General features: G+C 47.5%; 2 protein-coding genes across 2 annotated transcripts in view; one reads left to right on the forward strand and one right to left on the reverse strand.

Annotated features, from left to right (window-relative positions):
- The window catches only part of LOC142908486 (ribonuclease inhibitor-like), a 223,359-nt gene that overhangs the window by 34,232 nt on the left and 162,946 nt on the right, over positions 1-26,181 (reverse strand). The gene's annotated exons all lie outside the window — the stretch shown is intronic.
- On the forward strand, positions 1,797-7,650 carry LOC142908482 (uncharacterized). Its single transcript, XM_076059188.1, has 2 exons — positions 1,797-2,050; positions 5,097-7,650. Exons 1-2 carry the CDS (start codon positions 1,864-1,866, stop codon positions 5,750-5,752), a joined length of 843 nt encoding a protein of 280 aa, XP_075915303.1. The 5' UTR covers positions 1,797-1,863; the 3' UTR covers positions 5,753-7,650.

Genomic DNA, 26,181 nt, shown 5'->3' on the forward strand with positions numbered 1-26,181 from the left:
TAAGTAGACACTGACCCTGTCAAAGGGGATCCCATGTCTAGAGTATTTGTGGCTGGTGCTACACATTTCTAACGTGATTAGCCATTTAGCTGATCTATCATTTGTGGAAAGGTCGCTTCTGGAAAACAGCCACATAGCTCAGTGGGTCTCACCTGGTAAAATAAAAATAGTTTATAGAGTTCGTTCTGCCTCAACGCGTGTTTTCATAACGCCATTTGGATATGGCACGATGGATGTAATAGGGAACACGTTTTATAACGCAGATGCTAAATGGATATAACGCGATTGAGTCAACAGAACCACGTCGCGCGAGTAGGAATGTGCGGTTGTACGGCTGCCTGGGCACAGCGTCACACGAGGCATTGGGATGCTGCTGGATGCTTCCTGATGCTCCCCACGCGCCTCAGTCTTTGTTCAGCCGACACACGCATCTCACGCTGTTATCACGGACTGTGCTTTACCCTGTATTAGTCATTGTAACGAGGGAGTTTACACAACGCGGTGTTATTCAGCAACGCAACTGCCGCGTTATAGAACACTGCAGTAAATATTGTCGCGGTGTGGAAGGAGCAATGAACGTCATCTTGTGGCATGGAAAGGCATCGCAGCCCTAGCGAGCAGCCAGAGACAAAGCCTGCACGCACGGCAAAGTTGTGATTGACCCGGGGACTATTAGCAAGTGACACGTATGGACTAATGGTTACTCTAAATGACGATGTTGACGATGGTTATAACGTGCTACAAATATGCAAAACGCACATCGCATTAGCTCTGACAAATAGCGGACTTTAAAGTTATCGTTTACAATGGTTAATTTGTATATCATGCCAAGTGAGTAATTTGCGTGTGGACCCTGACAGCGGCACTCAATGTCCAACTCTTGCGAATGCTCTCAGGGGATCTTTACCGTGCGCTGCGTTCACTCACTCAGCCCCAATCTCCCTGTCGTGAACTCACCACTCACCCACTCACTCACCTCACCCTTCAACTCACTCACCCTCCTCACCTATTAATTCTCCTCATTAACTCACTCACCCTGCAATCCCCCCCCTCCATCACCCGGCACTCACCGCCTGTCCGTGACCACCTCTCCCGTGCCTACAACCACAAACACCACCACCACCTCTCCCGTGCCTACAACCACAAACACCACCACCACCTCTCCCGTGCCTACAACCACAAACACCACCACCACCTCTCCCGTGCCTACAACCACAAACACCACCACCACCTCTCCCGTGCCTACAAACACAAACACCACCACCTCTCCCGTGCCTACAACCACAAACACCACCACCACCTCTCCCGTGCCTACAACCACAAACACCACCACCACCACCTCCTGCTGCTGCTGCTGTCGCGGTCTCCGCGTGGCGCCGCGGGTCCAGGGGGAGGCCTCGCGGCCCAAGGGCGGCGCCACGGCTCCCCCCCTCCCGCTCCTGGCCCCTCCCCCTCGTCCCTCCTGGCCCCTCCCCCTCGTCCCTCCTGGCCCCTCCCCCTCGTCAATCCTCCTCCCGTTCGCGACGTGGAGTGAACTCAGCCCCGCCCCCCCCGCCCCCACCGCCCCCCCCCCCTGCGCGGCCCCGCTGCCCATTGCAAGAATGGCGGGAAGCGGTCGCGGAGCCTACCGCGCGCCGCCTCTCGCGTGATTGGCTCGCTTCGCGTCACGTGGGGAAGGCGGAAGAAGAGTATGGGGGAGGAGCTGCGCGGTAAGGGGCGGGGCCGTAGAGTCACGTGGTGGGCAATGATTGCCAATAAGTGGGCAGGGATGGCCGTACGTCACATCCGGTGATATAGGACACGCCCCTTCGTGACGTGCCTCACACTTCCTTCCGTCCCGCGTGCCGTCAACACGAGCTCAGCATGGCGCTGTTGACCGTTGGCGTTCCGCTCTTGGCCATGCTTGGGATGGAGATCTTCATTTATCTTCGTTTTAAGCTTTCCATCTCATACTTTTACCGCGAGACCACGACGCTGCAAACGGAGAGGATGGGCCTGCAGAATGTGGAGCTCTGTCAGAAGAACAAGACCATGGAAGTGGAGAAAGATGGTAAGCTACCATTTTCTTTGGTTCTTTCGGTAAAGTCACGTAGAATGAGAATAAAATAATAAATTGATAAAATAAAATAACACAATAATATTCTCACGACGTTTTGGCCACAATACAAGCGGCCTTCATCAGGTGAAGGGGACGAGACTGTCTGGAGGACAGCGCTGGAGTGAGAAAGCCACGCTGAGATCGCGATCTTTAAGCTGTGTGAGAAGAAACAAAGCGCCTTGACAAAGGAATTAACATATAATTTAGCATTGAAATGGCTGAGTGATTAGCTTGTGACTGTTCACAAAAAAGGCTATGTTAAGTTAAAGCATACACATCCGCAAAGGCACCCCTTGACAAAGGAATTAGCATAGAATTTAGCATTGAAATAACTGAGTGATTAGCTTGTGACTGGTCACAGAAATGGCTGTTGAAGTTAAGGCCTACACATCTGAGCTATTCACAGTAACTGGGTATACAAAACAATATATAATGAATACTATATAGTGAACCAATAAATAATACAAAAATATAAATTACCTCAATGTTATCAATAAACTCTATATTCTCCAATCAGCTAAGCTACCAACAATAAGTTGTTATATATCACAATGCTATATGGCGAAAAATGGGTGGATTCTTACCCTCAACTTTAGCAACACGGATAGCTACGGGTCCCGTTCAGACGGACGAGTTCATCGATGGTCGGAACAGAGGAGGGGGAGAGAGACAGCTGCGAGGCGCTGTTATACTCCATGTTGTAAACCATACCATTAACCACGGTTAAGCTATCCGTGTTGCTAAAGTTGAGGGTAAGAATCCACCCATTTTTCGCCATATAGCATTGTGATATATAACGACTTATTGTTGGTAGCTTAGCTGATTGGAGAATATAGAGTTTATTGATAACATTGAGGTAACTTATATTTTAGTATTTTTTATTGGTTCATGATATAGTATTCATTATATATTGTATTGTATACCCAGTTACTGTGAATAGCTCATATGTGTAGGCCTTAACTTCAACATAGCCATTTCTGTGACCAGTCACAAGCTAATCACTCAGTTATTTCAATGCTAAATTCGCCTAGTTGTTTCAATGCTAAATTCTCCTGTTTGATTTGCACTAGGTGCCTCGGTGAATGTATATGCTCTGACTTTAACATAGCTATTTCTGTGACCAGTTACAAGCTAATCATTCAGCTATTTCAATGCTAAATTCTATGCTAATTCCTTTGTCAAGGAGTGCCTCTGCGGATGTGTATACTTTAACTTAGCTATTTCAATGCTAAATTCTATGCTAATTCCTTTGTCAAGGGGTGCCTTTGCGGATGTGTATGCTTTAACTTTAATATAGCCTTTTCTGTGACCAGTCACAAGCTAATCACTCAGCCATTTCAATGCTAAATTAAATGCTAATTCCTTTGTCAGGCGCTTTGTTTCTTCTCACACAGCTTAAAGGTCGTGATCTCAGCGTGGCTTTCTCACTCCAGCGCTGTCCTCCAGACAGTCTCATCCCCTTCACCTGATGAAGGCCGCTTGTGTTGTGGCCGAAACGTCGTGAGAATATTATTGTGTTATTTTATTTTATCAATTTATTATTTTATTCTCATTCTACGTGACTTTACCGAAAGAACCAAAGAAGATGAATCCTTGCAGTCACGAAAACTTTAAATCGAAATTTAAGCTACCATTCTTAGATGTTCTGTTTGAGAGGAGACCTGATGGCTCATTGGGGCATTCTGTCTACAGGAAACCCACCCACACAGATTCCTACTTGAAACCTGATTCCCACCACCACCCAGCCCAAAATAATTCTCTCATCAAAACTTCATACCATAGGGCTCATTGCATTTCGGACCAACACCACCTGACCAGTGAATTAAAACATGTACACCTGGCCCTCAAAAGGAATGGTTACTCTGACCGTACCATCCGCCAAGCTGTTTCTCCCTCCATACAGAAACAACCACTTGATACTCCGGCCAAAACCATCACACTACCATATATAGCAGGCGTTACTAAAAAGATTTCAAAAATTCTAAACAAACACAAGATCCAGGTCCGGTTCAATACAGTACACAAAATTCGTGATCTGATCCCATCCGTGAAGGATGGCATTCCTGACTTACAGTACCCCGGGGTTTACAAATTGAGTTGTACCTGCGGTGATTGCTATATCGGGGAGACAAAGCGACATGTCTCTGACCGAATTCGCGAGCACAAATCAGATTTGAAACACAGCAAAACGAATTCTTTGCTGATCACTGTTACAACCATGTGGGTGATCACGATATAATTTTCTCCGATACCAAGGTTCTTTGCAAACCCACGGGTTTTTATCAGAGATTTGTTTACGAGGCAATTCAGATCTACAAACACAGACACAATTTCAACCGAGAAGTTGGTTTCAAATTAAGCAACCATTGGAAAGATGTTCTAAATCGAACTAAACATAAACTCATTTCTGTGGTACAGTATATTTTTCAAGTAGTGGTACCCCAAACTTTCGCAGCTCTCAGCTCCCCCCCCCTCCCGCTCCTGGCCCCTCCCCCTCGTCCCTCCTGGCCCCTCCCCCTCGTCCCTCCTGGCCCCTCCCCCTCGTCCCTCCTCCCGACTCGCGACGTGGAGTGAACTCGCCCCCGCGCCCCGCGCCCCACCCTGAGCGGCCCCGCCGCCCATTGCAAGAATGGCGGGAAGCGGACGCGGGGCCGACCGCGCGCCGCCTCTCGCGTGATTGGCTCGCGTCACGTGGGGAAGGCGGAAGAAGAGTATGGGGGAGGAGCTGTGTGGTTAGGGGCAGGGCCGTGGAGTCACGTGGTGGGCAATGATTGACAATAAGTGGGCAGAGATGGCTGTTACGTCATAGTGTACGTCACATCCGGTAATGACGTCACGATAAATAATACTCCCCTTCGTGACGTGTCTCACACTTGCTTCTGTCTCGCGTGCCGTCAACTCGAACTGAGCATGGTGCTGCTGATCGTTGGCGTTCTGGTCTTGGCCATGCTTGGGATGGGGATCTTCATATATCTTCTTTTTACGCTTTCCATTTCAGACTTTGACCATGAGACCACGACGCTGTCTACGGAGAGGATGGGCCTGCAGAATGTGGAGCTCTGTCAGAAGAGCAAGATGCTCCGTCTGGAGCTACAGCATCAGCTGGAGGAGTTCATGGAGAACCGAGAGACTCTCCAGAGAGAGATCAGGAGCCTGGTTCAACAGCTTAAAGAGCGCCAGTTGGAGCTGGAGCCCACGAGAGTGCCTTGCAGGGAGAGCAAGTCTCTGCATGCGGATTTTCTCCGAGACTGCAATGCAGCACAGCGGCAAATGTCGCTGCGCTGTGAAAACGAAGATCTCCGGAGGTCGCTGCACGCCCACCTGAGGAAGTTGAACTTCCTGAATCCGCAGAGAGGGCAGGAACAGTTTAGGCTGCGCGGGAAGCTGGTGCGTCACGAGGACATGTGGCATGGGGAAAAGAGGCTGCAAGAAGAGAACCTGCATCTCCGTAGCCAGCTGAAAGAGCTAATATGGACCGTGTCTCAAATGTACAATGATGCCACCACCACCGACGCCACTTCCACCGCCGCTGCCACAGCTTCCACCACCGCAACCGTTTCCACCACCACTTCTGCCACCACCACCAAGCCCAAGAAGATGAAGAGATTTAGCCATTGGTTCCGAAAATTGCTGAAGCGCAAGTCGGCCATTTAAAAATATTGGGGAAATTGTGAAAATGACACCACCCTAATTAAAACATTACTCAGAAAGACAAACATACCCCATAGAACATCAACAAAGTCATATATAAGACAAAATATCGTACATTTGCATGCAACACTCTAATAAATACTGTATTGTGAGCAAAACATAAAGTTACTTAAATGGAAAAAAAATCTGTTATTGTCACTTACCTTTAGTCCGGATGCCGGTCTGCTTGTCGGGAGGGGGCGTAATGAGTCCCTGCACACACGGGGGCGGTGGGAGGGGGGTGAACGTCCATACACACACACAACAGCGACAATCATCCGCTGTATAGCCTTACCAGAATGTTGGGGCAAGCGCCTATGAAGCTCTGAATGGCACACGGGGTGAATGGCCAGCACCCTGCCCGGCTGCCTCTCTTTATCTCTCCATACACGAGACTCACAGGCGTACATGCGTCCGTGCACACACGCACAACAACAACGCAACAACCGTCGTTCACCCCTAAGTGGCGGTGACATCACCACAGCACTTGTGCCATGCTCGGTGCATTTTGAGGCCACGTGAAGTGTCGAAGGCTGGCTGGCAGGAGGTCATGTAATAGACGCAGGTGCCATGGATTGACTTAGGAAGATGATGGGCAGATGCAACAGCCGTGCTCCCCACTGTGCCAACTTTATTTGTGTCAGTTGTTTGGCGCTCTGCTCGTTGTTTTGAGCCTCGCTCCTCTGCCCTATGCTGTTGCTGGAGGGCAACTGCCTCCACTTCCCCAGCAGCACCTTTCATGAACCTCCTCCACAGAAGCCGATCATGACACTGCTGATACCAGTCATCAATAAGTCCAATCAGCTCCACATCCTTCTGCACCACATCAGTCCATCTCTTCTCTACCCCGTACCACGCCCATTTAGCACCATCTATCCAGCCAAATTGAAGCTGCTTGGGGATGCCGTGACTGCATACGGACTGCATGACACAATCAACGCAGCCTCGCTTGCTGGAGGAGCCCACAGATGGGCATTTGTCCAGATATTCTAGGAATCTGTGAGCTTACAAAGTCCAGTCTGGTTAAACCCTGAATAGATCGTGGGCAAGCTAACCTTAATGTTCCTTTCGAGAGAGATAAAGAAGGGTATAACTGTGGCCGAGAAGACATGAAGATTTTTATGGAGTGACATGCCAGGTAGCTTCCACACTGTTGAGCAGTTGATGAAAATATAATGCTCGAATTATTTTAAATGAGACCTCGGCTCCCAAAACGGACTTGATCATCAGCACACTGCCCACTCCACTCTCTCCTCAGGTGCCCCAAATACATGAGGAATTGAGGAAGGGAGCATTTTTATGATGTAAAATACCCAGGGAGGTGATTTGTTTTCGTGGGGCTGATGGTAACGGCCCATATTTTAGTAGCATGCTTCATGTTTAGCTGTAGTGTCTCCAACTTCTCCTTAGAGTGGGCAGTAATCACCAGATCATCCGCATTCATAATATGGTTTAACAATAGAGAGCCATACCATGACCGGCTCAGGCATCGATCAGCCTCCCATTATATCTATACCAGATAAATTCTACTGGTACATCCATGGAAATCGTCTCAAACTACATAGTCAAAGAAAATGTTCAGTCGTGTAGGGGGCAGAGGACATCCATGTCGCACATTACTCACACATTCTATCATCCCTTAGCTCCATTACGTCGATTTTTCATGAGACGGCAGTTGTCTTTCTATTGTTTATATATGCTTTATCGAAAGAAGAAAATAGTATGTTTGCTTTAATTACTGTAACTCTGTGTTTTATTTAGCTTTGGTAATTTGGGTGATCCAGGTCTCTCTTGCAAATGAGACTCATCCTGGTCGCTTTAGTTCTCGCCTTGTTCAACTCAATAAACTGGTACTCACTCCATTATGAACTCACCCACTTCCTTAAATCTATGACTCACGTAAATACTCCCTCTCTCTCCTCATGAGTCATATATTTACCTGATCACACAATCACCCGATCATTTACTGTGTCAACCTCACTCACGCACTTTTTCATGCTCTCAAGAATGACCCACCCATTCTATCACTACGTAAATCATCATCCCCTTCCCTCATTGACCCACTGGTAAAATTAAAATACTCGACAGCACCAACACGTGAGATTGTACTCAGGCTTACACTCACATGTGTAAAGAAGCTCCTTTGCAGGTTCCATTTGATAGATGATTTATTTCACGATAACGTATTTACAACGCAAGAGTATGACTCACACGAACCTTCCCCCGTACAGTAACCTGTACCTGTTTCAACCCATCTCCACTGCCCCCACTATAAACTTTGCCATCCAAGAGAAGTGAAGTAGAAGACAATAGAGTCTGCTGAGAGAATCTACCGGGGAAAACTGCTGGAAGTTACCAGGGCGTGGCCGTGCGGGTATATAAGGGGGAGCATGGCCCGCAAATGGGGTGATGCCTTGGGGACTGAAGAACAACTGCAGGTGGACGACATCGGGGCCGACTGTTGGAAATCAACATGGTGGAAACCATCAAGAAAGACTGTTCGAGATTAATCTCATCTATTAGAAACCACCGGGACTGCAGATAGTCATAGCCTTGTGCAACGTGTGAGTCGTACTCTCACCTTGTAAATATGTTATCGTCGGGAATAAATCATCTAGAAAATGAAACCTGCGAAGGAGCTTCTTTACACATGTAAGAATGCAGGACATGCTTTATCAGCAGGCCGTTGTTTTTGTCTACAACAGACCTATGCACACGATCTTGAAAATGGCATTTGATTAGGATTGTCACCTGCAACCCATTCTGAAATCGTCCAACTACCAAAACCCTTGTCTGCATTATACCTAAGACTTTTGACTTGTACATCTCGTAATTTTCAGACGACGGGTTGACCAACGTGGCAATGTTAATTTCTCATTTTATTGACAGTAAACAAAAAACATGGCATAGTTTTTTTAATTTCCCTGTTAACTTGTACATACGAGTGGAACGGTGTCACAATGGTTTGTGCATTGCACTATGAATCAGTCCACTTGAGTTTGATTCTCGGTTATAGTTAACATCAAACAAACTGGCCATGAGCCTTTTCGTTATCAACCCACGTTGAGAAGCATGATGGCGTATGGTGAAACAATCTCCATGACTGATCCAGTATGGGAAGACTTCACCCATGACAATGGTTATACATTTATTATTGTTTTTGTTGTATATTACCACCAAGGAGTAACTTCATACCTGTTAGCCAGCCTATATATACTCATAGATAAACTTTCGCCTAAACACCACCATGGGGATGAAGCTGACTTGGTATCTTCCATACTCTTTGGTTCTTTCGGTAAAGTCACGTAGGTATAAAATAAAATAAATCACGACGTTTTGGGTGCAACACAAGCGTCCGTCATGAGATGGCAAAGCATGATCTGCTGTTGAGGCAGAATGTTTAAAATAGTTTGAAATGGGTGTAGCCCAAGGGCCATAAATAAGTGGGCGGGGCCAGTGATGTTAATGTGAGAAATTAGCATGTAAATGTAAGAACGGAGAGCGGCCTCCTCGTAGAGGGCATCAAAGTGGCCATGTTAATGTGAGAGATTAGCATGTTAAAGTAATATCGAAGAGTGGTGGAATCCAAAGGCATGAGAGTGCAATCCAAAGGACATGTAAGCATGAGAGAGCTAAGAGAGAGGCATAGAGAGAGACATAAAGAGTCGGAAATAACAGCTGACATAGGCAGGTAGGATGGAAATATCAGAATCATAAAGGAGGTACACCACTCTGTGCTATCGTCTCCACCAAAGAGTATGAATCCCTGCATTCATGAAAGCTTTAATTTAAGATTATTCCAGCAAACTTTACCGTCTTCTACCTCGAACCTTCCCTCGTACGGTACCATGCACCTGTTTCCACCCATCTCCACTGACACCACTATAACTTTTGCCATGTACAGTACCCTACATCACCCTCTTCTGCCCATAAAAATACATGTCCCGGCTAAAACTCTAATTTAACAGGTCCCTGCAGGGTGGGCTGGTAGGAACATTGGAATTTTGCGCAATTTTATTTTTACACCCCAATAGCACGAGATTTCACTTCGTTAAAGTATTGAAAGGGGACGGACGGACGCATTAATCTATTGCAAGCTGGTACACTCATCTATTGCAGGCTGGTACACTCAGTTTACAACTTCGTTCCTACCAGTAATAGGGAACTCTATGTGGGAATCAATGGGATCGCACACGGGATTCAGTGATGTGGGCATGGAGTACAACACATTTAACCTCTGGGTTATTGCTTAACATAGGTGCTTGAATCAAGGGGGGGAAGGCATTACAACCCAACTTGACCATTCAGTATCATCACCAAACTCTTACGTGGGCTGCCCTATTGAAGGTGTACATTCTTAGGCAAACAATACGCAACATCATTAGCCCTACATTTACAACAAGCCATCAATATGTACTGTAGGTGTGGTCGAGCAGCACATTCGACCCGGTGACACTCCTTCTCGGCACCTCTCTAAATTAGTCCGTCGGCCTCCCTCATCGTGGCCATCTTCATTCCGGTCGATCCTGAGAGGAGAGTGCGGGGGCAGTATTTCTGTGAGGAGGATGCTCCCCTCCCTGGCATTCATCACGACGCCCCTGGACACGGCTTTGTGAGCCTGAACGATCCCTTGTGACGTCAGTTCTCTATATGGTTTAGGGCGACTCGGATTAACCACCCATCTCTGGCGTCCCATTTGGATGCGAACACTTTGCGGGCAGAGGATTTTAACAATTCCACTGGGCTTTGCCAAGGATGGTGTAGTTTGGCGGATTTTCTAACCCGGACCTCAGGACAGTGTAACCAGGCCCGATCACCCTGTTCAAAGGGTACAGGCGTCTCTGTTCATTTCCGCAACCGTTTGTTTGCTATTTGCGATCTGCCTGACTCTGCTATCGCGGCTTCACGAGCTTCACAGAGCTTTTTTAGTGGCAGTCTGAGGGAGGCTGGTGACGACACAACTTTAGCAGGAAAAGCCACCAGTTGGTCCTCAATAGGTGGCTCAGGGTCTCTCCCATACATCAAAAAGAAGGGGAAGAGCCCGGCCGATGCATGTGGCACTCTACAATATGCCCCTAGGACCCCTGGGATGTGCAAGTCCCAGTCCATCTGATCACCATTTACAACATGGCACAACATTGCGGACAGCGTGCGGTTAAGCCTATCTACTTGTCCATCACAATGCAGGTGGTATGGTGGCGTTCGAATTTTTCTTAGTGCCCACGATATTACAAACCTCTCGCAACAGGTTAGTAGAAAAATTCTGACCCTGGCCTGCTAGACGTTTCTCAGTGGGGCCCTTGTCCAATACATAGCCATGGAGAAAGGCTTCTGCTATTATTGCAGCCGTTTGGTCATGTATCGGCCATGCAACGAGCCAGTGTGTGCAATACTCCATCCCCTCGAGCAAATATTTATTTTATCCTTGCTGTTTTAGGAAATGCACCCAGGATATCCAACGCTACTAGTTCGTTTACCCTCACCACTGCGATCGACTGCAGTGGAGGCTGTATAGGATGGGGAGCAGGTTTCCTTTTTGCACACTCCTGACAATGATTACCCGCTCGCGTACATCTTTTCACATCACTGGCCAAAAATATCGAGCCTGCAGTGTGAGCAATGTGTTTCGGTGGCCCAAGTGGATTTGTTGTTTGGCGTGCACTTCTAGTAGCAACTGTTTTTGCAAGGGTTTTTGCACCACTAGGCAACAACGCTGCATCTTCATGTCCCACCTCATCAGGAGTCCTCGCCATGGGATGAATGGCTCCCCATTTTGACCAGTTTGAGCACATTCAGCTGCCTGTGCAGCCAATGACTGTATAATTTCATCCTGTTTTTGCAATCGGATTCATTCGGTCCTTATCAGCCCAAGATCATGATCTGTGGGTGGTACATCATTTTCTATCGTTGCTGTGTTTATTGACATCACCTGTCTCGGCGAGTCAGGGAGGGTCGGTTTACACCATGCTGCTCCTGTCGCTGCTGCTACGACCGATCTCACTAACTTTTTCCACTTAGCCCGAGATGTTGGCCGAATTTTCCCTGTTGTTTCACTCCAGGTCGATGTGATCGAGTGGTGTGCTAGTAATGTTGGTGATGAGGGTTTTGGAAATGAGGTGCACGTGTGATCTGGCTGGGTGTACAGGCGACACGCCTGGGTGTTTCTTGGTTGTCTCGGGATGACTTCCCCTCGGCAACCTCTCGCGATGTGGCCCGACCTCCCGCAGTGGTAGCAGTACATCACCGCATGGTCCTGAATTCCTCCGTGGTTGTGCCATGGTCGCTGATGCTGTAGTTGACACCTTGAATCGTTGAACCCCTGGATGGCCACAGCCATCTCTTCCAAGGTCGCCTGCAGATCACCCTCCATGCTGGGCATTGCGGCGGTCCCTGTTGTTGCTGTCCCTGTTGGCTCCATTGGTCCTCCTGCTCCTCCATTCTCCATCACCCTTGTCACATGGGCTGCTACTTCACATGGTGCCCTGGGATCTGTGTGTGCCCAGAGGCATTTAGCAAACTACATTGAAGTTTGCTCACTCTCTGGCAAAATCGGCAATGTAATGCCACTTTGATAGAGGAGAGTTTGTAGCCGCTCCGCCACTAGCACGTCTCAGGTTGTCATGTCCATCCTTGGAAATGCCACATCTGCAACCGCATGCAAGGTACTTCTATAAGCCATCAGTGGCTCGCTATCTCCTCTTCTCCAGGATGAAAATTGCTGCCTTGCGCTGGACGCAGGACAGAAAACATCGGCCATCCCTTGACAACCTTGTTGGGTTGTGGCAGGTTGATTTTCCGGGATCATAAAGAAGGCCAATAGTGCTCTGTCATCCAACACCGTAGGCAGCAGTCGTAGCACTTCATCGTCAATCAATCGGCTTACTCTAACAGCTGCTTCAAATCTTTTGATGAATGCAATACAATCGCCTCCCGTATTTTTATGCATGGTGGTCAAGGTCTGTTGAACAGCTTCTAGTTGTGGTTGAGTCATTTGATTGGTTCCCGCCTGCTGCTCGACGGGGGGAAGCGATGGCTGCTGCCCTATGGCGCTTTCTCCTCGCCATTGCGGTCCATGGTGGAGATGGATCTGGCTTCAGCCGCGCACTACCAGTTCCTTCCTCTTCTCTTTTCTTCATCATCGAAATTATCAGTCGATCCACCACTAAGGTAAGGTGGTCCAACCTGTCCAACAGCTGCCGCCAATTTTCTTTGTTCGGCGATGCTGGTTCTTGGGTCTTTGGCGGAGCATCCACTTCCATCGGGAACTTGGCTGCCAACGGGGTCCGGCTCTCACTCCCGCCATTTGCCGAGTCTGAAAAACCTGGAGCGCTTAGGGTTGATAACTCGTTCTCTGCAGGAGCTCTTCGGCGGGTCTTCCTTCTTGAACTTGTAGACTGTATCCCACCACTGCCACCAGAAGCTTCTTTGCAGGTTCCATTTTTGAGAAGAGAGTGCAACTCACACGCTTCACAAGGGTATGACTATCTGCAGCCCCAGTGTTTTCCACTACATTCATCTCGAACAATCTTTCTTAATGGTTTCCACCATGTACAACAGTCGGCCCCGATGTCATCCACCTGCAGTCGTCCTTCAGTCTCCGAGCTAGCGCCCCAATTGCGGGCCTCGCTCTCCCTTTTCTACCCACTCAGCCTCGCCCTGGCAGCTTCCAGCAGTTTCCTTGGTACATTCTTCCAGCAGACTCAACCGTCTCTACTTCCTTTCTCTTAGATGGCAAAGGATATAGTGGTGTCAGCGTTGATGGGTGGAAACAGATGCAGGGTACTGTACGAGGGAAGGTTCATGTGAGTCGTACTTTTGCGTTGTAAATACGTTATCGTGAAATAAATCATCTAGACAATCTAACCTGCGAAGGAGCTTCTTTAAACACGTGAGTGTTAGACTGCGTATTTCCATTTTACCAGTGGGTCAATGAGGGAAGCGGATGGTGAGTAAGGTAGTGAGTGATGGGATGAGTAGGTCATTGGTGAGATTGTGAAATAGTGCGTGAGTGATGTTGGCAAAGTGAATGCTCAGGTGGTTGCCTGGGTTATCAGGTCAATATATGACTCATGAGGAAGGAGAGGACGTATTTATGTGAGTCATAAAGTAAGGGAAGTGAGTGAGTTCATAATGGAGTAAGTAGTAATTTATTTAGTTAAAACAGGCGAGAACTAAAGAGACTAGGATGATTCTCATTTGCAAGAGAGACCTGGATCACCAAAATAACAAAAGCTAAATAAAAACACAGAGTTACAGTAATGAAAAGCATATATAAACAATAGAAAAACAACTGCTGTGTCTCATGGGAAATCGATATAATGGAGTTAAGGGATGATAGAATATGTGAGTAATGTGCGACATGGATGTCCTCTGGCCCCTACACGACTTAACATTTTCTTTGACTACTTAGTAATGAGACGATTTCCATGGATGTACCAGTAGAATTTATATCTGGTATAGATATAATGGGAGGCTGATCGATGCACGAGTCCAGTCATGGTATGGCTCTCTATAGTTAAACCATATTATGAATGCGGATGATCTGGTGATTACTGCCCACTCTAAGGAGTTGGAGACACTCCATCTAAACACGGAACATGCTACTAAAATATGGGCCGTTACCATCAGCCCCACAAAATCAAATCACCTCCCTGGGTATTTTACATCATCAAAATGTTCCCCTCCCTCAATTCCCCAGGTATTTTGAGGCAGTTGTGGAGAGAGTGGAGATATTTCCGTACTTGGGCAGTGTGCTCATGACCAACTCTGTTTTGGGAGCCGAGGTCTCACTTCGATTCCTTCGAGCGGCATTATATTTTCATCAGGTGTGTAACATTGTATGGAAGCTACCTGATCTGTTACTCCATACAAACCTTCATGTCTTCTGGACCACAGTTATGCCTTCCCTTATTTCTCTCTATAGGATTATCTGCAATGGTTTGAAACATTTGGTCTAGCCTGCCTACGATCTATCCAGGGTTTAACCAGACTGGACTTTGTGAGGAGGCCAAAATTTCCTGAAATATCTGGACAAAGGCTCATCAGTGGGCTCTTCCGGCAAGTCAGGCTCCATTGGCTGGGTCATGAAGTCTATATGCACTGTCACCGCATCCCCAAGCAGCTTCAATTTGGGCGGATAGATCATGCTAAACAGGCGCGGCATGGGCTACAGTAGAGATGGACTGATGTGGTACAGAAGGATGTGGAGCTGATTGAACTTGCTGATGACTGGTAGCAGCAGTGTCGCGATAGGCCTATGTGGAGGAGGTTCATGAAAGACTCTACTGGGGAGGTGGAGGCAGTTGCCCTCCAGCAATAACGTAGGGCAGCGGAGCGACACTCATAACAATGAGCAGAGTGCTATACGACTGAAACACTGAAATTTGGCACAGTGGGGAGCACGGCTTTTGCATCTGCCCGTCATCACCTTAAGTCAACCCATGGTACCTGTGTCTATTCATGACTTCCTGCCAGCCATCCTTCGACACTTCAAGTGACCTCAAAATGCACCAAGCACCGCACAAAAGCGCTGTGGTGATGTCACTGCCACTTAGGGGCAAACGGCGATTATTGTCTTCTTGTTGTGCGTGTGTGCACGGACGCATATACCCCTGTGAGTGTGTGTGTGGGGAGAGATAGTGCAATGGTGAACACTGTCTACCATCCCACCGATCCCAGTTCGATTCCCACTCACGACCAACACCTTTAACGATTATATTAATGGTTGCTGGGCTTTCCGTCGATCGACTCAGCCTCAAATAAGTGCCTGGTGTGGTGTGTAAATATCACCACTGGCGAGACAAAGGCAGCCGGGCGTGGTGCTGTCCACGCACCCCCTCGTGCGACATTCCAGCCTTCATAGGCGCTGCTGGCTAATAGCACTTGCCCCAACATTCTGGTTAGGCTATTCGGGGGATGACTGTCGCTGTTGTGTGTGTGTGCTTGCGGGCGTTCACCCCCAACCCTCCCGTGTGCAGTTATGGGGACTCATTATGCCCCCTCCCGACAAACGGTCCCACATCCAGACTCAAGGTAAGTGACATTAAAAACATATTTTTTGTCCTATTTACGTAACTTTATTTTTTGTTTACCATACAGTATTTATTACAGTATTATTTGCAAATGTATAATATTCCGTGTTATGACTTTAACAATGCTTCAAAATTTTTGTTAAACCGTAATACATTTTACAACACTTCCAGTATGTGAATTTAAATACAGTACACTATTTTATTCAGACTTATGAATTGTTCGACTCACTAACGATTCTCTGTAATGGAATCCAAAAGTTGTACTATTCATTAACAACATCTCCCATTGGTATGGTTGACTACATGTGATGCAAAATAAGTTAAACATAGATAAATATATATTGTACAACACTTTCCCCAACAGTGTGTTGAGGCTACATGGGGGACCTTTGTGTTTGTGCTTGTGATTGTATTGTGGAGGCCTTCTTAGGTGCTGCTCCTTGCTAATAGCACTTGCCCCAATAGTCTCTTGAATCTATACGGGGAACGTTTGTCTTTGTGAATAATGTTTTAATTGGGGCGGTGTCATTTTCTAAATTGCCCCAATGTTTTTAAATGGTTGAATTGCGTTTCAGCCATTTTCGGACCCAATTAATACATCTCTTCATTTCTTGGGCTTGGTGGCGGTGGTGGCAGCTGTGGCAGCGGCGGTGGCAGTGGCGTTGGTGGTGGTGGCATCTTTGTAAATTTGAGAAATGGCGCATTTCAGCTCTTTCAGCTGTCTACTGAGATGCCGGCACTCTTTGCGCATCTGCACTTCGCCGTGCCACTTTTCCTCGTGACGCGCCAGCTTCCCGCGCAGCCTAAACTGCTCCTGCCCTCTCTGTGGATTCAGGAAGTTCAACTCCCTCAGGTGGATGCGCAGCGACCTACGGAGACCTTCCTTTTTACAGTACAGCGACATTTGCCGCTGTGCTGCATTGCAGTCTCGGAGAAAATCCGCACGGAGAGACGCACGCTCGCAGCCAGACACTCTCGTGGACTCCAGCTCTAACTGGCGCTCTTTAAGCTTTGAACCAGGCCCCTGTTCTCTCTCTGGAGAGTCTCTCGGTTATCCATCAACTCCTCCTGCTGATACTGTAGCTTCAGATGGGGCGTCTTGTTCCTCTGACAGAGCTCCACATTCTGCTGGCCCATCCTCTCCGTTTGCAGCGTCGTGGTCTCGCGGTGAAAGTCTGAGATGGAAAGCGTAAACCGAAGATAAATGAAGATCTCCATCCCAAGCAGGGCCAAGAGCAGAACGCCAACGATCAGCAGCGCCATGCTCAGCTCGTGTTGACGGCACGCGGGACAGAAGCAAGTGTGAGGCACGTCACGAAGGGGCGTTATTTATATAACTTCTTTACCGGATGTGACGTACGCTTTGACGTAACAGCCATCCCTGCCCACTTATTGTCAATCATTGCCAACCACGTGACTCCACGGCCCCGCCCCTAACCGCGCAGCTCCTCCCCCATACTCCTCTTCCGCCTTCCCCACGTGACGCGAAGCGAGCCAATCACGCGAGAGGCGGCGCGCGGTCGGCCCCTGCGACCGCTTCCCGCCATTCTTGCAATGGGCGGTGGGGGGGCGAGATCACTCCACGTCGCGAGCGGGAGGAGGAGGGACGAGGGGGAGGGGCCAGGAGGGACGAGGGGGAGGGGCCAGGTGGAACGAGGGGGAGGGGCCAGGAGGGATGAGGGGGAGGGGCCAGGAGAGACGAGGGGGAGGGGCCAGGAGGGACGAGGGGGAGGGGCCAGGTGCGGGAGGGGGGGAGCCGTGGCGCCGCTCTTGGGCCGCGAGGCCTCCCCCTGGGCCCGCGGCGCCACGCGGAGACCGCGACAGCAGCAGCAGCAGGAGGTGGTGGTGGTGTTTGTGGTTGTAGGCACGGGAGAGGTGGTGGTGGTGTTTGTGGTTGTAGGCACGGGAGAGGTGGTGGTGGTGTTTGTGTTTGTAGGCACGGGAGAGGTGGTGGTGGTGTTTGTGGTTGTAGGCACGGGAGAGGTGGTGGTGGTGTTTGTGGTTGTAGGCACGGGAGAGGTGGTGGTGGTGTTTGTGGTTGTAGGCACGGGAGAGGTGGTGGTGGTGTTTGTGGTTGTAGGCACGGGAGAGGTGGTGGTGGTGTTTGTGGTTGTAGGCACGGGAGAGGTGGTCACGGACAGGCGGTGAGTGCCGGGTGATGGAGGGGGGGGTGAGGGAGTGGATTGCAGGGTGAGTGAGTTAATGAGGAGAATTAATAGGTGAGGAGGGTGAGTGAGTTGAAGGGTGAGGTGAGTGAGTGGGTGAGTGGTGAGTTCACGATAGGGAGATTGGGGCTGAGTGAGTGAACGCAGCGCACGGTAAAGATCCCCTGAGAGCATTCGCAAGAGTTGGACATTGAGTGCCGCTGTCAGGGTCCACACGCAAATTACTCACTTGGCATGATATACAAATTAACCATTGTAAACGATAACTTTTAAAAAACCTACGCTATTAGTCAGAGCTAATGCGATGTGCGTTCAGCATATATGTAGCACGTTATAACCAACGTCAACATCATCATTTAGAGTAACCATTAGTCCATACGTGTCACTTGCAAATAGTCCCCGGGTCAAACACAACTTTGCCGTGCGTGCAGGCTTTGTCTCTGGCTGCTCGCTAGGGCTGCGATGCCTTTCCATGCCACAAGATGACGTTCATTGCTCCTTCCACACCGCGACAATATTTACTGCAGTGTTCTATAACGCGGTAGTTGCGTTGCTGAATAACACCGCGTTGTGTAAACTCCCTCGTTACAATGACTAATACAGGGTAAAGCACAGTCCGTGATAACAGCGTGAGATGCGTGTGTCGGCTGAACAAAGACTGAGGCGCGTGGGGAGCATCAGGAAGCATCCAGCAGCATCCCAATGCCTCGTGTGACGCTGTGCCCAGGCATCCGTACAACCGCACATTCCTACTCGCGCGACTTGGTTCTGTTGACTCAATCGCGTTATATCCACTTAGCATCCTTGTCATAAAACGTGTTCCCTAATACATTCATCGTGCTATATCCAAATGGCGTTATGAAAACACGCGTTAAGGCAGAACGAACTCTATAAACTATTTTTATTTTACCAGGTGAGACCCACTGAGCTATGTGGCTGTTTTCCAGAAGCGACCTTTCCACAAATGATAGATCAGCTAAATGGCTAATCACGTTAGAAATGTGTAGCACCAGCCACAAATACTCTAGACATGGGATCCCCTTTGACAGGGTCAGTGTCTCCTTAGATTCACTCACTCCGCCTATTGTCATGCGGCGTGCGCAGCTGCGTCGTGACACTTGGTAGAGTGCTGTCTTTGAGGCAGAGAACTTTAAAATCGTGTGCAGTGGTTAATTTGCTTAACAGCTTTACACCGAACTCCTTGCTTGTGGTAAAACATGTTTGCGACTTTGCTGATTGAGAACTATGCAGATTTAGATTTATAGTAACATGTACTTGGTGTGAGATGAACTTCCAAACAATTTCCTTTGCTCAACATCTTGCAATTAACGTCTTTTTAAATGGTCAGCTTAAGTGATTCCGTGATGGTTATGTAACTTGACCATTAAGATAATCTATGGAGCACAATTATTTCAGTATTATTTGTCGTAAGTAAACTTTAAACAGAACCCATATGTGATATATTGCCTGATTATTTTAATTTTTAATGTAGTCTACATGCTCTTCTGGGGATATTACCCCACATTTACCATTCATTGATGTTCCCTTTGACATTGGTAATTGGCATTGTCACACCATAGTAATTCATGGGCAATTATGTAATTCTCTCTGTGTCTATCTCTATCTGCATCTGTCTGTGTGGGTATCTCTCTCTGCCGGTGTGTTTTTCTCTATATGCGTCTCTCGTGTGTCTCTTTGTGTGTGCCTCTCTCTGTGTGTGGATGTCTCTCGGTGTCTGTGTCTCTCTTTCCTTTTCCACGATGTGGCGTTGTATTTACATGCAAATTCTACCTCTAGCCCCGCCCACTTACCCTTGGGCTGAGTTTATCTCAAGCCAATATAACTTCGTGTTTCAGCAGCTTTCTCGCTATATTTTTTCACCTGATGATGGTTGCTTGTGTTGCGATCGAAACGTCGTGATCTATTATTTTTTCTACCTACATGACTTTACACAAAGAACCAAAGAGTATTGTGATTTTAATTTTGATTGTGATCGTTGTGGTGGAGGTGGTGATATTGATGGTGGTGTTAACGATAGCGGTGATTTTGGTGGTTGTAATGGTGGTATTGATGGTGGTAATGGTGGTTGACTATTACCCCTCTCGTGTCCTTCCACCACCAGGTTTAAGAATCTGCTGGTGTCTGTGCTGGAGGTGGACGTCGGATATCTGTGCGGTCTGGAGCGGTGGACAATAGACTTCTGCAGCTCAACCAGGTGGACGCACTGGGCAGGGGGCAAGATGGTGGTGGCCTTAGAGACTTACTCCCACAGAGAGCCATAGACTCACTCACAGAGTACATTCACACAGAGAGCCAAAGTCTCACTGACACAGAGCCATAGGCTCACTCACATGGAGACACATAGACTCACTCAAACAGAGAACCATTGATTAACCCACACAGAGAACCATAGAGTCACTCGCACAGACTCACACAGAGAGACATAGACTCACTCACGCAGAGGACTATATGCAGTACATCCTCGTCTTTTATGTAATGTGTTTCGCTTAGCGCACACCACACCCACTATAACTCGATTAGCACATGACGGACTGCTCTTATGAGTGGTGTGGGTGTTGGCAGCGTTGTTTTGTATTGCTGGGAGCTGATGCTGTACCGGTGCGCACTGTGTTACGTGGCGTGTCATCCTCTTCCTCAGCCTTTGTTCCAGCATCTGTGTGTAGTGTCATCTCACTCACTCCCTTATAGTTTTCACTCATCATATCTCCCTTTCATGTCCTTTGTATGTATTTTGATAAATGTAACACAATTTTTTATTATTATTTGGCTGCTATAAATTTCCACGTCATAAGCTACTTCATTCATCTATCATTTGTGGCCAGTTCGCTTCTGAAATAGAAGCTAATAGCTTAGAGGGCTTTACTAGGTAAGATAAAAAATAGTTTATTTTTTTGTGATTTGCTTACCTTTCCTATACTTTTCACTTCGATTGTGTTTTTGCATCGTTTGTTCTTGTAACTTTCTGTACCACCCCAACTGGAAATCTGTGAAAAAGGGCTTTTTAGATTCCTCCAGTATAAATAAAGATTATAATATAGATCTTCTACATATACACAACCCATTTAAAATGAACATAGAAAACAGTGTACTGTACTCTCAATTAAAAATAATAATAAAAGTTATATTGTGCTAAAACGGAGCCTCCCCCTTTACCGTTTTTCCTTGTAGAAAAGTTTTCTGCTTGACGTAAAATAGCTTTAAGCAGCAATTTTCGACAACGCAACCCCCGCGTTAAGCAAGGATATGTTGTACTCACTTACACAGAGAGACATAGACTCAAACTTGATTTGGCACTTTCGTGACTGCAGGAATTACTCTTTGGTTATTTCGGTAAAGTCACGTAGACATAGACTCGCACAGAAAGCCATAAACTCACTCGAACAGAGAGACTTGGAGTCAATCACACAGAGCCATCGACTCATTCAAACACAGATGATGATAACAGATACCCATGAACTCACATTGAGACCCATGGACTCACACAGAGACCAGTAAACTTACCAGACCCGTAGACTCACAGAGACGCATAGACTTACAGAGAGGTATAGACTTACACAGAGACCCATAGACTTACAGAGAGGTAAAGACTTACACAGAGACCCAAAGACTGGTGAGCAAGATTTGAACTCGGATCACCAGATTTGTAGCACAGCACATTCGCCGATACACTACCGTTCACCTTACACACTCACACGCACTCACATGCTCACTCATTCACGCAACCAGACGCTCACTTACACATTCAATCAATCACTCAATCACTCACACACTCGCGTTTTATTGCATGTAGCAATATCTTCAGGAGCTAAATGTCAATTATTGAGGTCTGTTAAGATAAGCGAGTGTGTGTGGATGACATAGCAATAGTGGGTGAGTAGGTGAGTGAAGAGGTGAGCTCAGTAGCATGTTGCAGGTCTTCCCCAGGACAAGGCAGGTCATATTTAGGGTGTGTAACATGTTGATTGACTGGGTTGAGTGTTGTGTGTTTGTGAGTGAGTAGGTGAGCTCACTCGAATGTCGCAGGTCTCGCCCAGCGTTTTCCAATCAGAGATTAAACAGATGAATGAGTGGTGGGATTTTTGTTATTGGTCTCAGGTGAGCAGCACCACCTTAACACAAATATCTGTATTACACCTTCATCCATGTAATAGCTGTGTCCGTCTTACACCTCCATTTTCTTAGAAGCCTCTGGATTTGACATAGGGCATCTTTTTCTGTGTGTGTGTCTGTGTGACCCAGTCCTGGACCTTCCCTCGGTCGACTCACCCTCTAAAGAGTACCTGGTGCAGTGTCTATAATAAACATCAGCAATTGGGAGAGACAAAGGTGGCCGCGTGCATGGTGTTGGCCACATCACATCCCCACAGCGGATTTTGGCGAACCATCGAACAAAGGCGGTCGCTGCATCGCACTTTCAGAAGCGCTTCTGCGGCCGTCTCGAACGCTCTTCCTTCTGATATTAGAAGCCACTGGAGCTGTGCACTTTTACATCTAGATTGAAAACTCATTTCTTTGGAACTACTTTTTGTGCTTACTTTGTTGCCCTTCCCCTGCACCTCCGATTAGCACGGTTGGCTACGTACCGTGCAAAAGAAGTTCAACATACAAAATACATACCACCCCCTCGTGTGTTCCACAGCACAAGGCTCCACAACTTGCCCTAACATGTCTATTGAGGCTACTTCGGTGACCTGTGTGTGTGTGCATAATTAATTATCATTATTTTATTAAATGGCCTTCATCAACAAAGGACACGAGTCCATTGAGGGACGGGGACAGCGTGGGACCCTTCGTGGAGCCGATTCTCGCAATGGCGGAGGAAGAGTTGGAGGGATGCAGCAGAGGAGGGGGTGGCACCGCACGATGTTCGTGCTGAGAGTGAACGTGGCACTGGGGGAGGCTCCGGAGTTGGGCCTCTTCAGGGCAACTGGCGATAGAGTGGAGAAGTCGAGGTGAGAGTGACTCGGGGAATGGGGGTGAGGTGAGTGGAGGGGTGACTCGGGGAGTGAGATTAGTGGAGGGGTGACTAGGGGAGTGGACGTGCACCTGATTATGCACGAATGTGAGTGGACTGCCCATGCATTCATCATCATTATGGGCATCATCACCAGTGGTAAATCCACTGTTTGATGAAGGCCTCCCCAAACCAACGTCACTTCTCGTGACGCCTGCGCTGTGACAATCGGCCCCAGCACCTCCTGTGCATGAGCTTCCCACCTCCTCCCCTCCAAGTTACTCTTGATCATCAGCCATCGTCACTTCCAGAAACGTTTTCATCTGCATGTTGCTCTTTCCTTCTCATCATGGTCAACATGAGGAGGGATCTTACCTCTGTGTATGTTCTCTCATCTGCGCGTTCCTCTGTCTTGGTGTGATTTCGAGCACGTGTCTCTGCATGCTTCTCTGCGCAGGGTTTGTTCTGTACGTGTTTTTTGAGCTGGTGGCCGCGTCTGAACCGTGTCGTGCCCGTCAGGATGCCACTCAATACAAAACAAATGGAAGGAGTGAAATTATCTTGGGACCACAGCCTTGTCTCAATTCTTCACCCCTGGTGTACAAGTCAGCAGCTGGGACCATCACTGCTATCCATTAATATGTACGGGCTGCTAAGGATTCTCTTCATCTCTGGGTCTCTACCTCTAAATGTTGACTCTGAGTATTGACCGCAGTGCATTTCTCAGCTCTATCGAGTACCCGGTAAGATCGAAAAACTCTCAGCTCACACGGTGGCTTCGGGTGATCAGCCAATGAATACATCAGGATGTGCACCCTCATGAATAACAAACGTGCATTGCGGAAGGTGCCGACTGACTGCCATGCTGCATACTGCTGTATAAATAACCCACCCACACATGCACAAGCCTGTGTGGGTATGCGTATTATCCGGTAATTGTATAGTGTTTCGCGTATTGCGCTATGAACTTGGCAACACCAGTACCGATGCACTAAAGTGGTTTTGGGCTAACCCGAGGTCGACTCAGCCTCCAATGAGTACCTGGTGCGGTGTGTAAACATCACTACTCGGGAGATAAAGGCGGCCAGGCATGGTGCTGGCCACCCTCCCCATTGTGTACCATGCTGGCTTTCATAGTTGCTCGCTAAAAGCACTTGCCTCAAGAGTCCGTTGAGGTTATACAGACAACCTTTGTGTTTGTGTTTAATGTTTTAATTGGTGGCGGTGTAATTTTAAATGTAAAATTTTTTCATGGCCGATTTGCACTTTGGCCACTTCCAGACCCAACAAATAAATCTGTTCCTTTTCTTGGTGGCGGTGGTGACGGTGGTGGCGGTGGTGGCTTTGGTGTATATTTATAGAGTGCCTTCTCTCTTGACATAACAAGCACAAGGCGGTGACAGAATGGAATGATTTAGATGGCAGGGGTGTACATAGTTTGAGGAATAAGTGACAGCGATAGACAGCAATGGGATCGGAGAAGAGTAGGGACGAGAAGGAGTGGAGGCTTAAGGGGAGAGAAGAGGTAGAGAATGGGCAATGGAGAAGAGGTGGGGCTTTATGGGAGGAATGGAAGAAGGTTAAGTAGATGGACCATAAATGAGGTTTGGCACAAAGAGGAGGGACAGAGACAGAAGATTGGGAACAAAGAGGATGAGAGAGGACATGGAAGGAGATGAAAGAGGCAAAATTATGTAGGGCAAGTCCATGGAGAGGTTTAAAGACCAGCGACAGGTATTTTAAAAGACAGTGGTAGTGAACGAGAAGCCATTGGAGTTGAAGGAGGAGAGGCAAAGTGTGAGAATTAAAGGGGAGATTGAAAATAACTCGTGCAGAATATTTTTTTATTTGGTGGAGGGGAATGAGGGCAGATGCGGGGAAATCAAGAAGAAAATTACATTTGTAATTAGAGGTAGCTCTGTTATATCAACTTCTGTGGGTGACTGTCTAATACATATGTGGTTCATAAAGCAGTGCGCCAACCACAAATAACTCTGCCCGCGTGTGATTTTTTCTCACAATTTAAAGGATTTCAACTGCACGGCAGTGCGTACAGCTATAGACCCCTAAGTCGTATGCGCTGTGCAACTTTTAGGCCTTGTAAATATTCCCACACATCTTCTTAATGCGATGTTTTTTTCAATTGTAGAGGATTATCATCGTTAAAATGTTTACTCAGGCACGTGTATATGCATAAACACGATTTGATCAAGACTTGTCACACTAGACTTTCGCGACTACAAAGTAGAGCAGTAATGCATGGTGCTGTTTTTGTTTTATTTTAATTACTTAGATTCGCTCGGGGAGGGTACATGCGGAGTGTTTTTGTATCTGAACGTGTAAACGTGACTTTACCGTAAAAAAACAAGTATACTTTTCGATTTAAAGCTTTCGTGACTGCAATGATTCATCTTCTTTGGTTCTTTCGGTAAAGTCACGTAGAATGAGAATAAAATAATAAATTGATAAAATAAAATAACACAATAATATTCTCACCAATATTATTGTGTTATTTTATTTTATCAATTTATTATTTTATTCTCATTCTACGTGACTTTACCGAAAGAACCAAAGAAGAAGAAAACAAGTATACTATTTTCACTGATACCATTGTGAAATCTATTGTTTCCAGCCTGCATAATTTATATTTGTTGTGATTGGTTTTCTCATCATTTACAGATTTGATTACTGTTACCTTTAGACAACTGTCTATGGGGTCACCATAGTGTAAAGGTCATCTCCATATATGGGGCTGCCAGAGGCATATGGCAAGAGAAAGTATTGATTACCGTCCTGCACTAATGAGTCCTAATTAGACGAAACCGGTCCACAGTTGTCTTTGTCTCACTGCTGCCTGTTGCTGGGACGGCCACGTGTTCTCAACGCTTTGAGTCTGTGGTCTAAACCAGGGGTCGCCAACCCCCGGGCCGCGGACCGGTACCGGTCCGTGGCCTGTTAGGAACCGGGCCGCACAGCAGGAGGCGAGCGGTGGGTGAGCGAGTGAAGCTTCATCTGTATTTACAGCCGCTCCCCATCGCTTGCATTACCGTCTGAGATCCGCCTCCTGTCAGATCAGCGGCGGCATTAGATTCTCATAGGCGCGCGAACCCTACTGTCAACTGCGCATGCCAGGGATCTAGATTGCGCGCTCCTTATGAGAAGTCGGAATCCGTAACTTATTATAGTCTGCGCGTGGCCTGCCCATTATTGTATTTACCACTT

This window comes from Petromyzon marinus, assembly GCF_048934315.1.
Source record: "Petromyzon marinus isolate PM22_M1 ecotype Great Lakes invasive population chromosome 84 unlocalized genomic scaffold, UKy_Petmar_22M1.pri1.0 chr84_unloc.4, whole genome shotgun sequence".
Lineage (NCBI taxonomy): Eukaryota > Metazoa > Chordata > Hyperoartia > Petromyzontiformes > Petromyzontidae > Petromyzon > Petromyzon marinus.

What these genes read in the sequence shown, in the direction of transcription:
- LOC142908482 (XM_076059188.1), top strand. Translation starts at nt 1,864, where the DNA reads ATGGCGCTGTTGACCGTTGGCGTTCCGCTCTTGGCCATGCTTGGGATG. An exon ending in CATGGAAGTGGAGAAAGATG is followed by an intron (nt 2,051 to 5,096) that starts GTAAGCTACCAT and finishes TTTCCATTTCAG; the next exon opens with ACTTTGACCATGAGACCACG.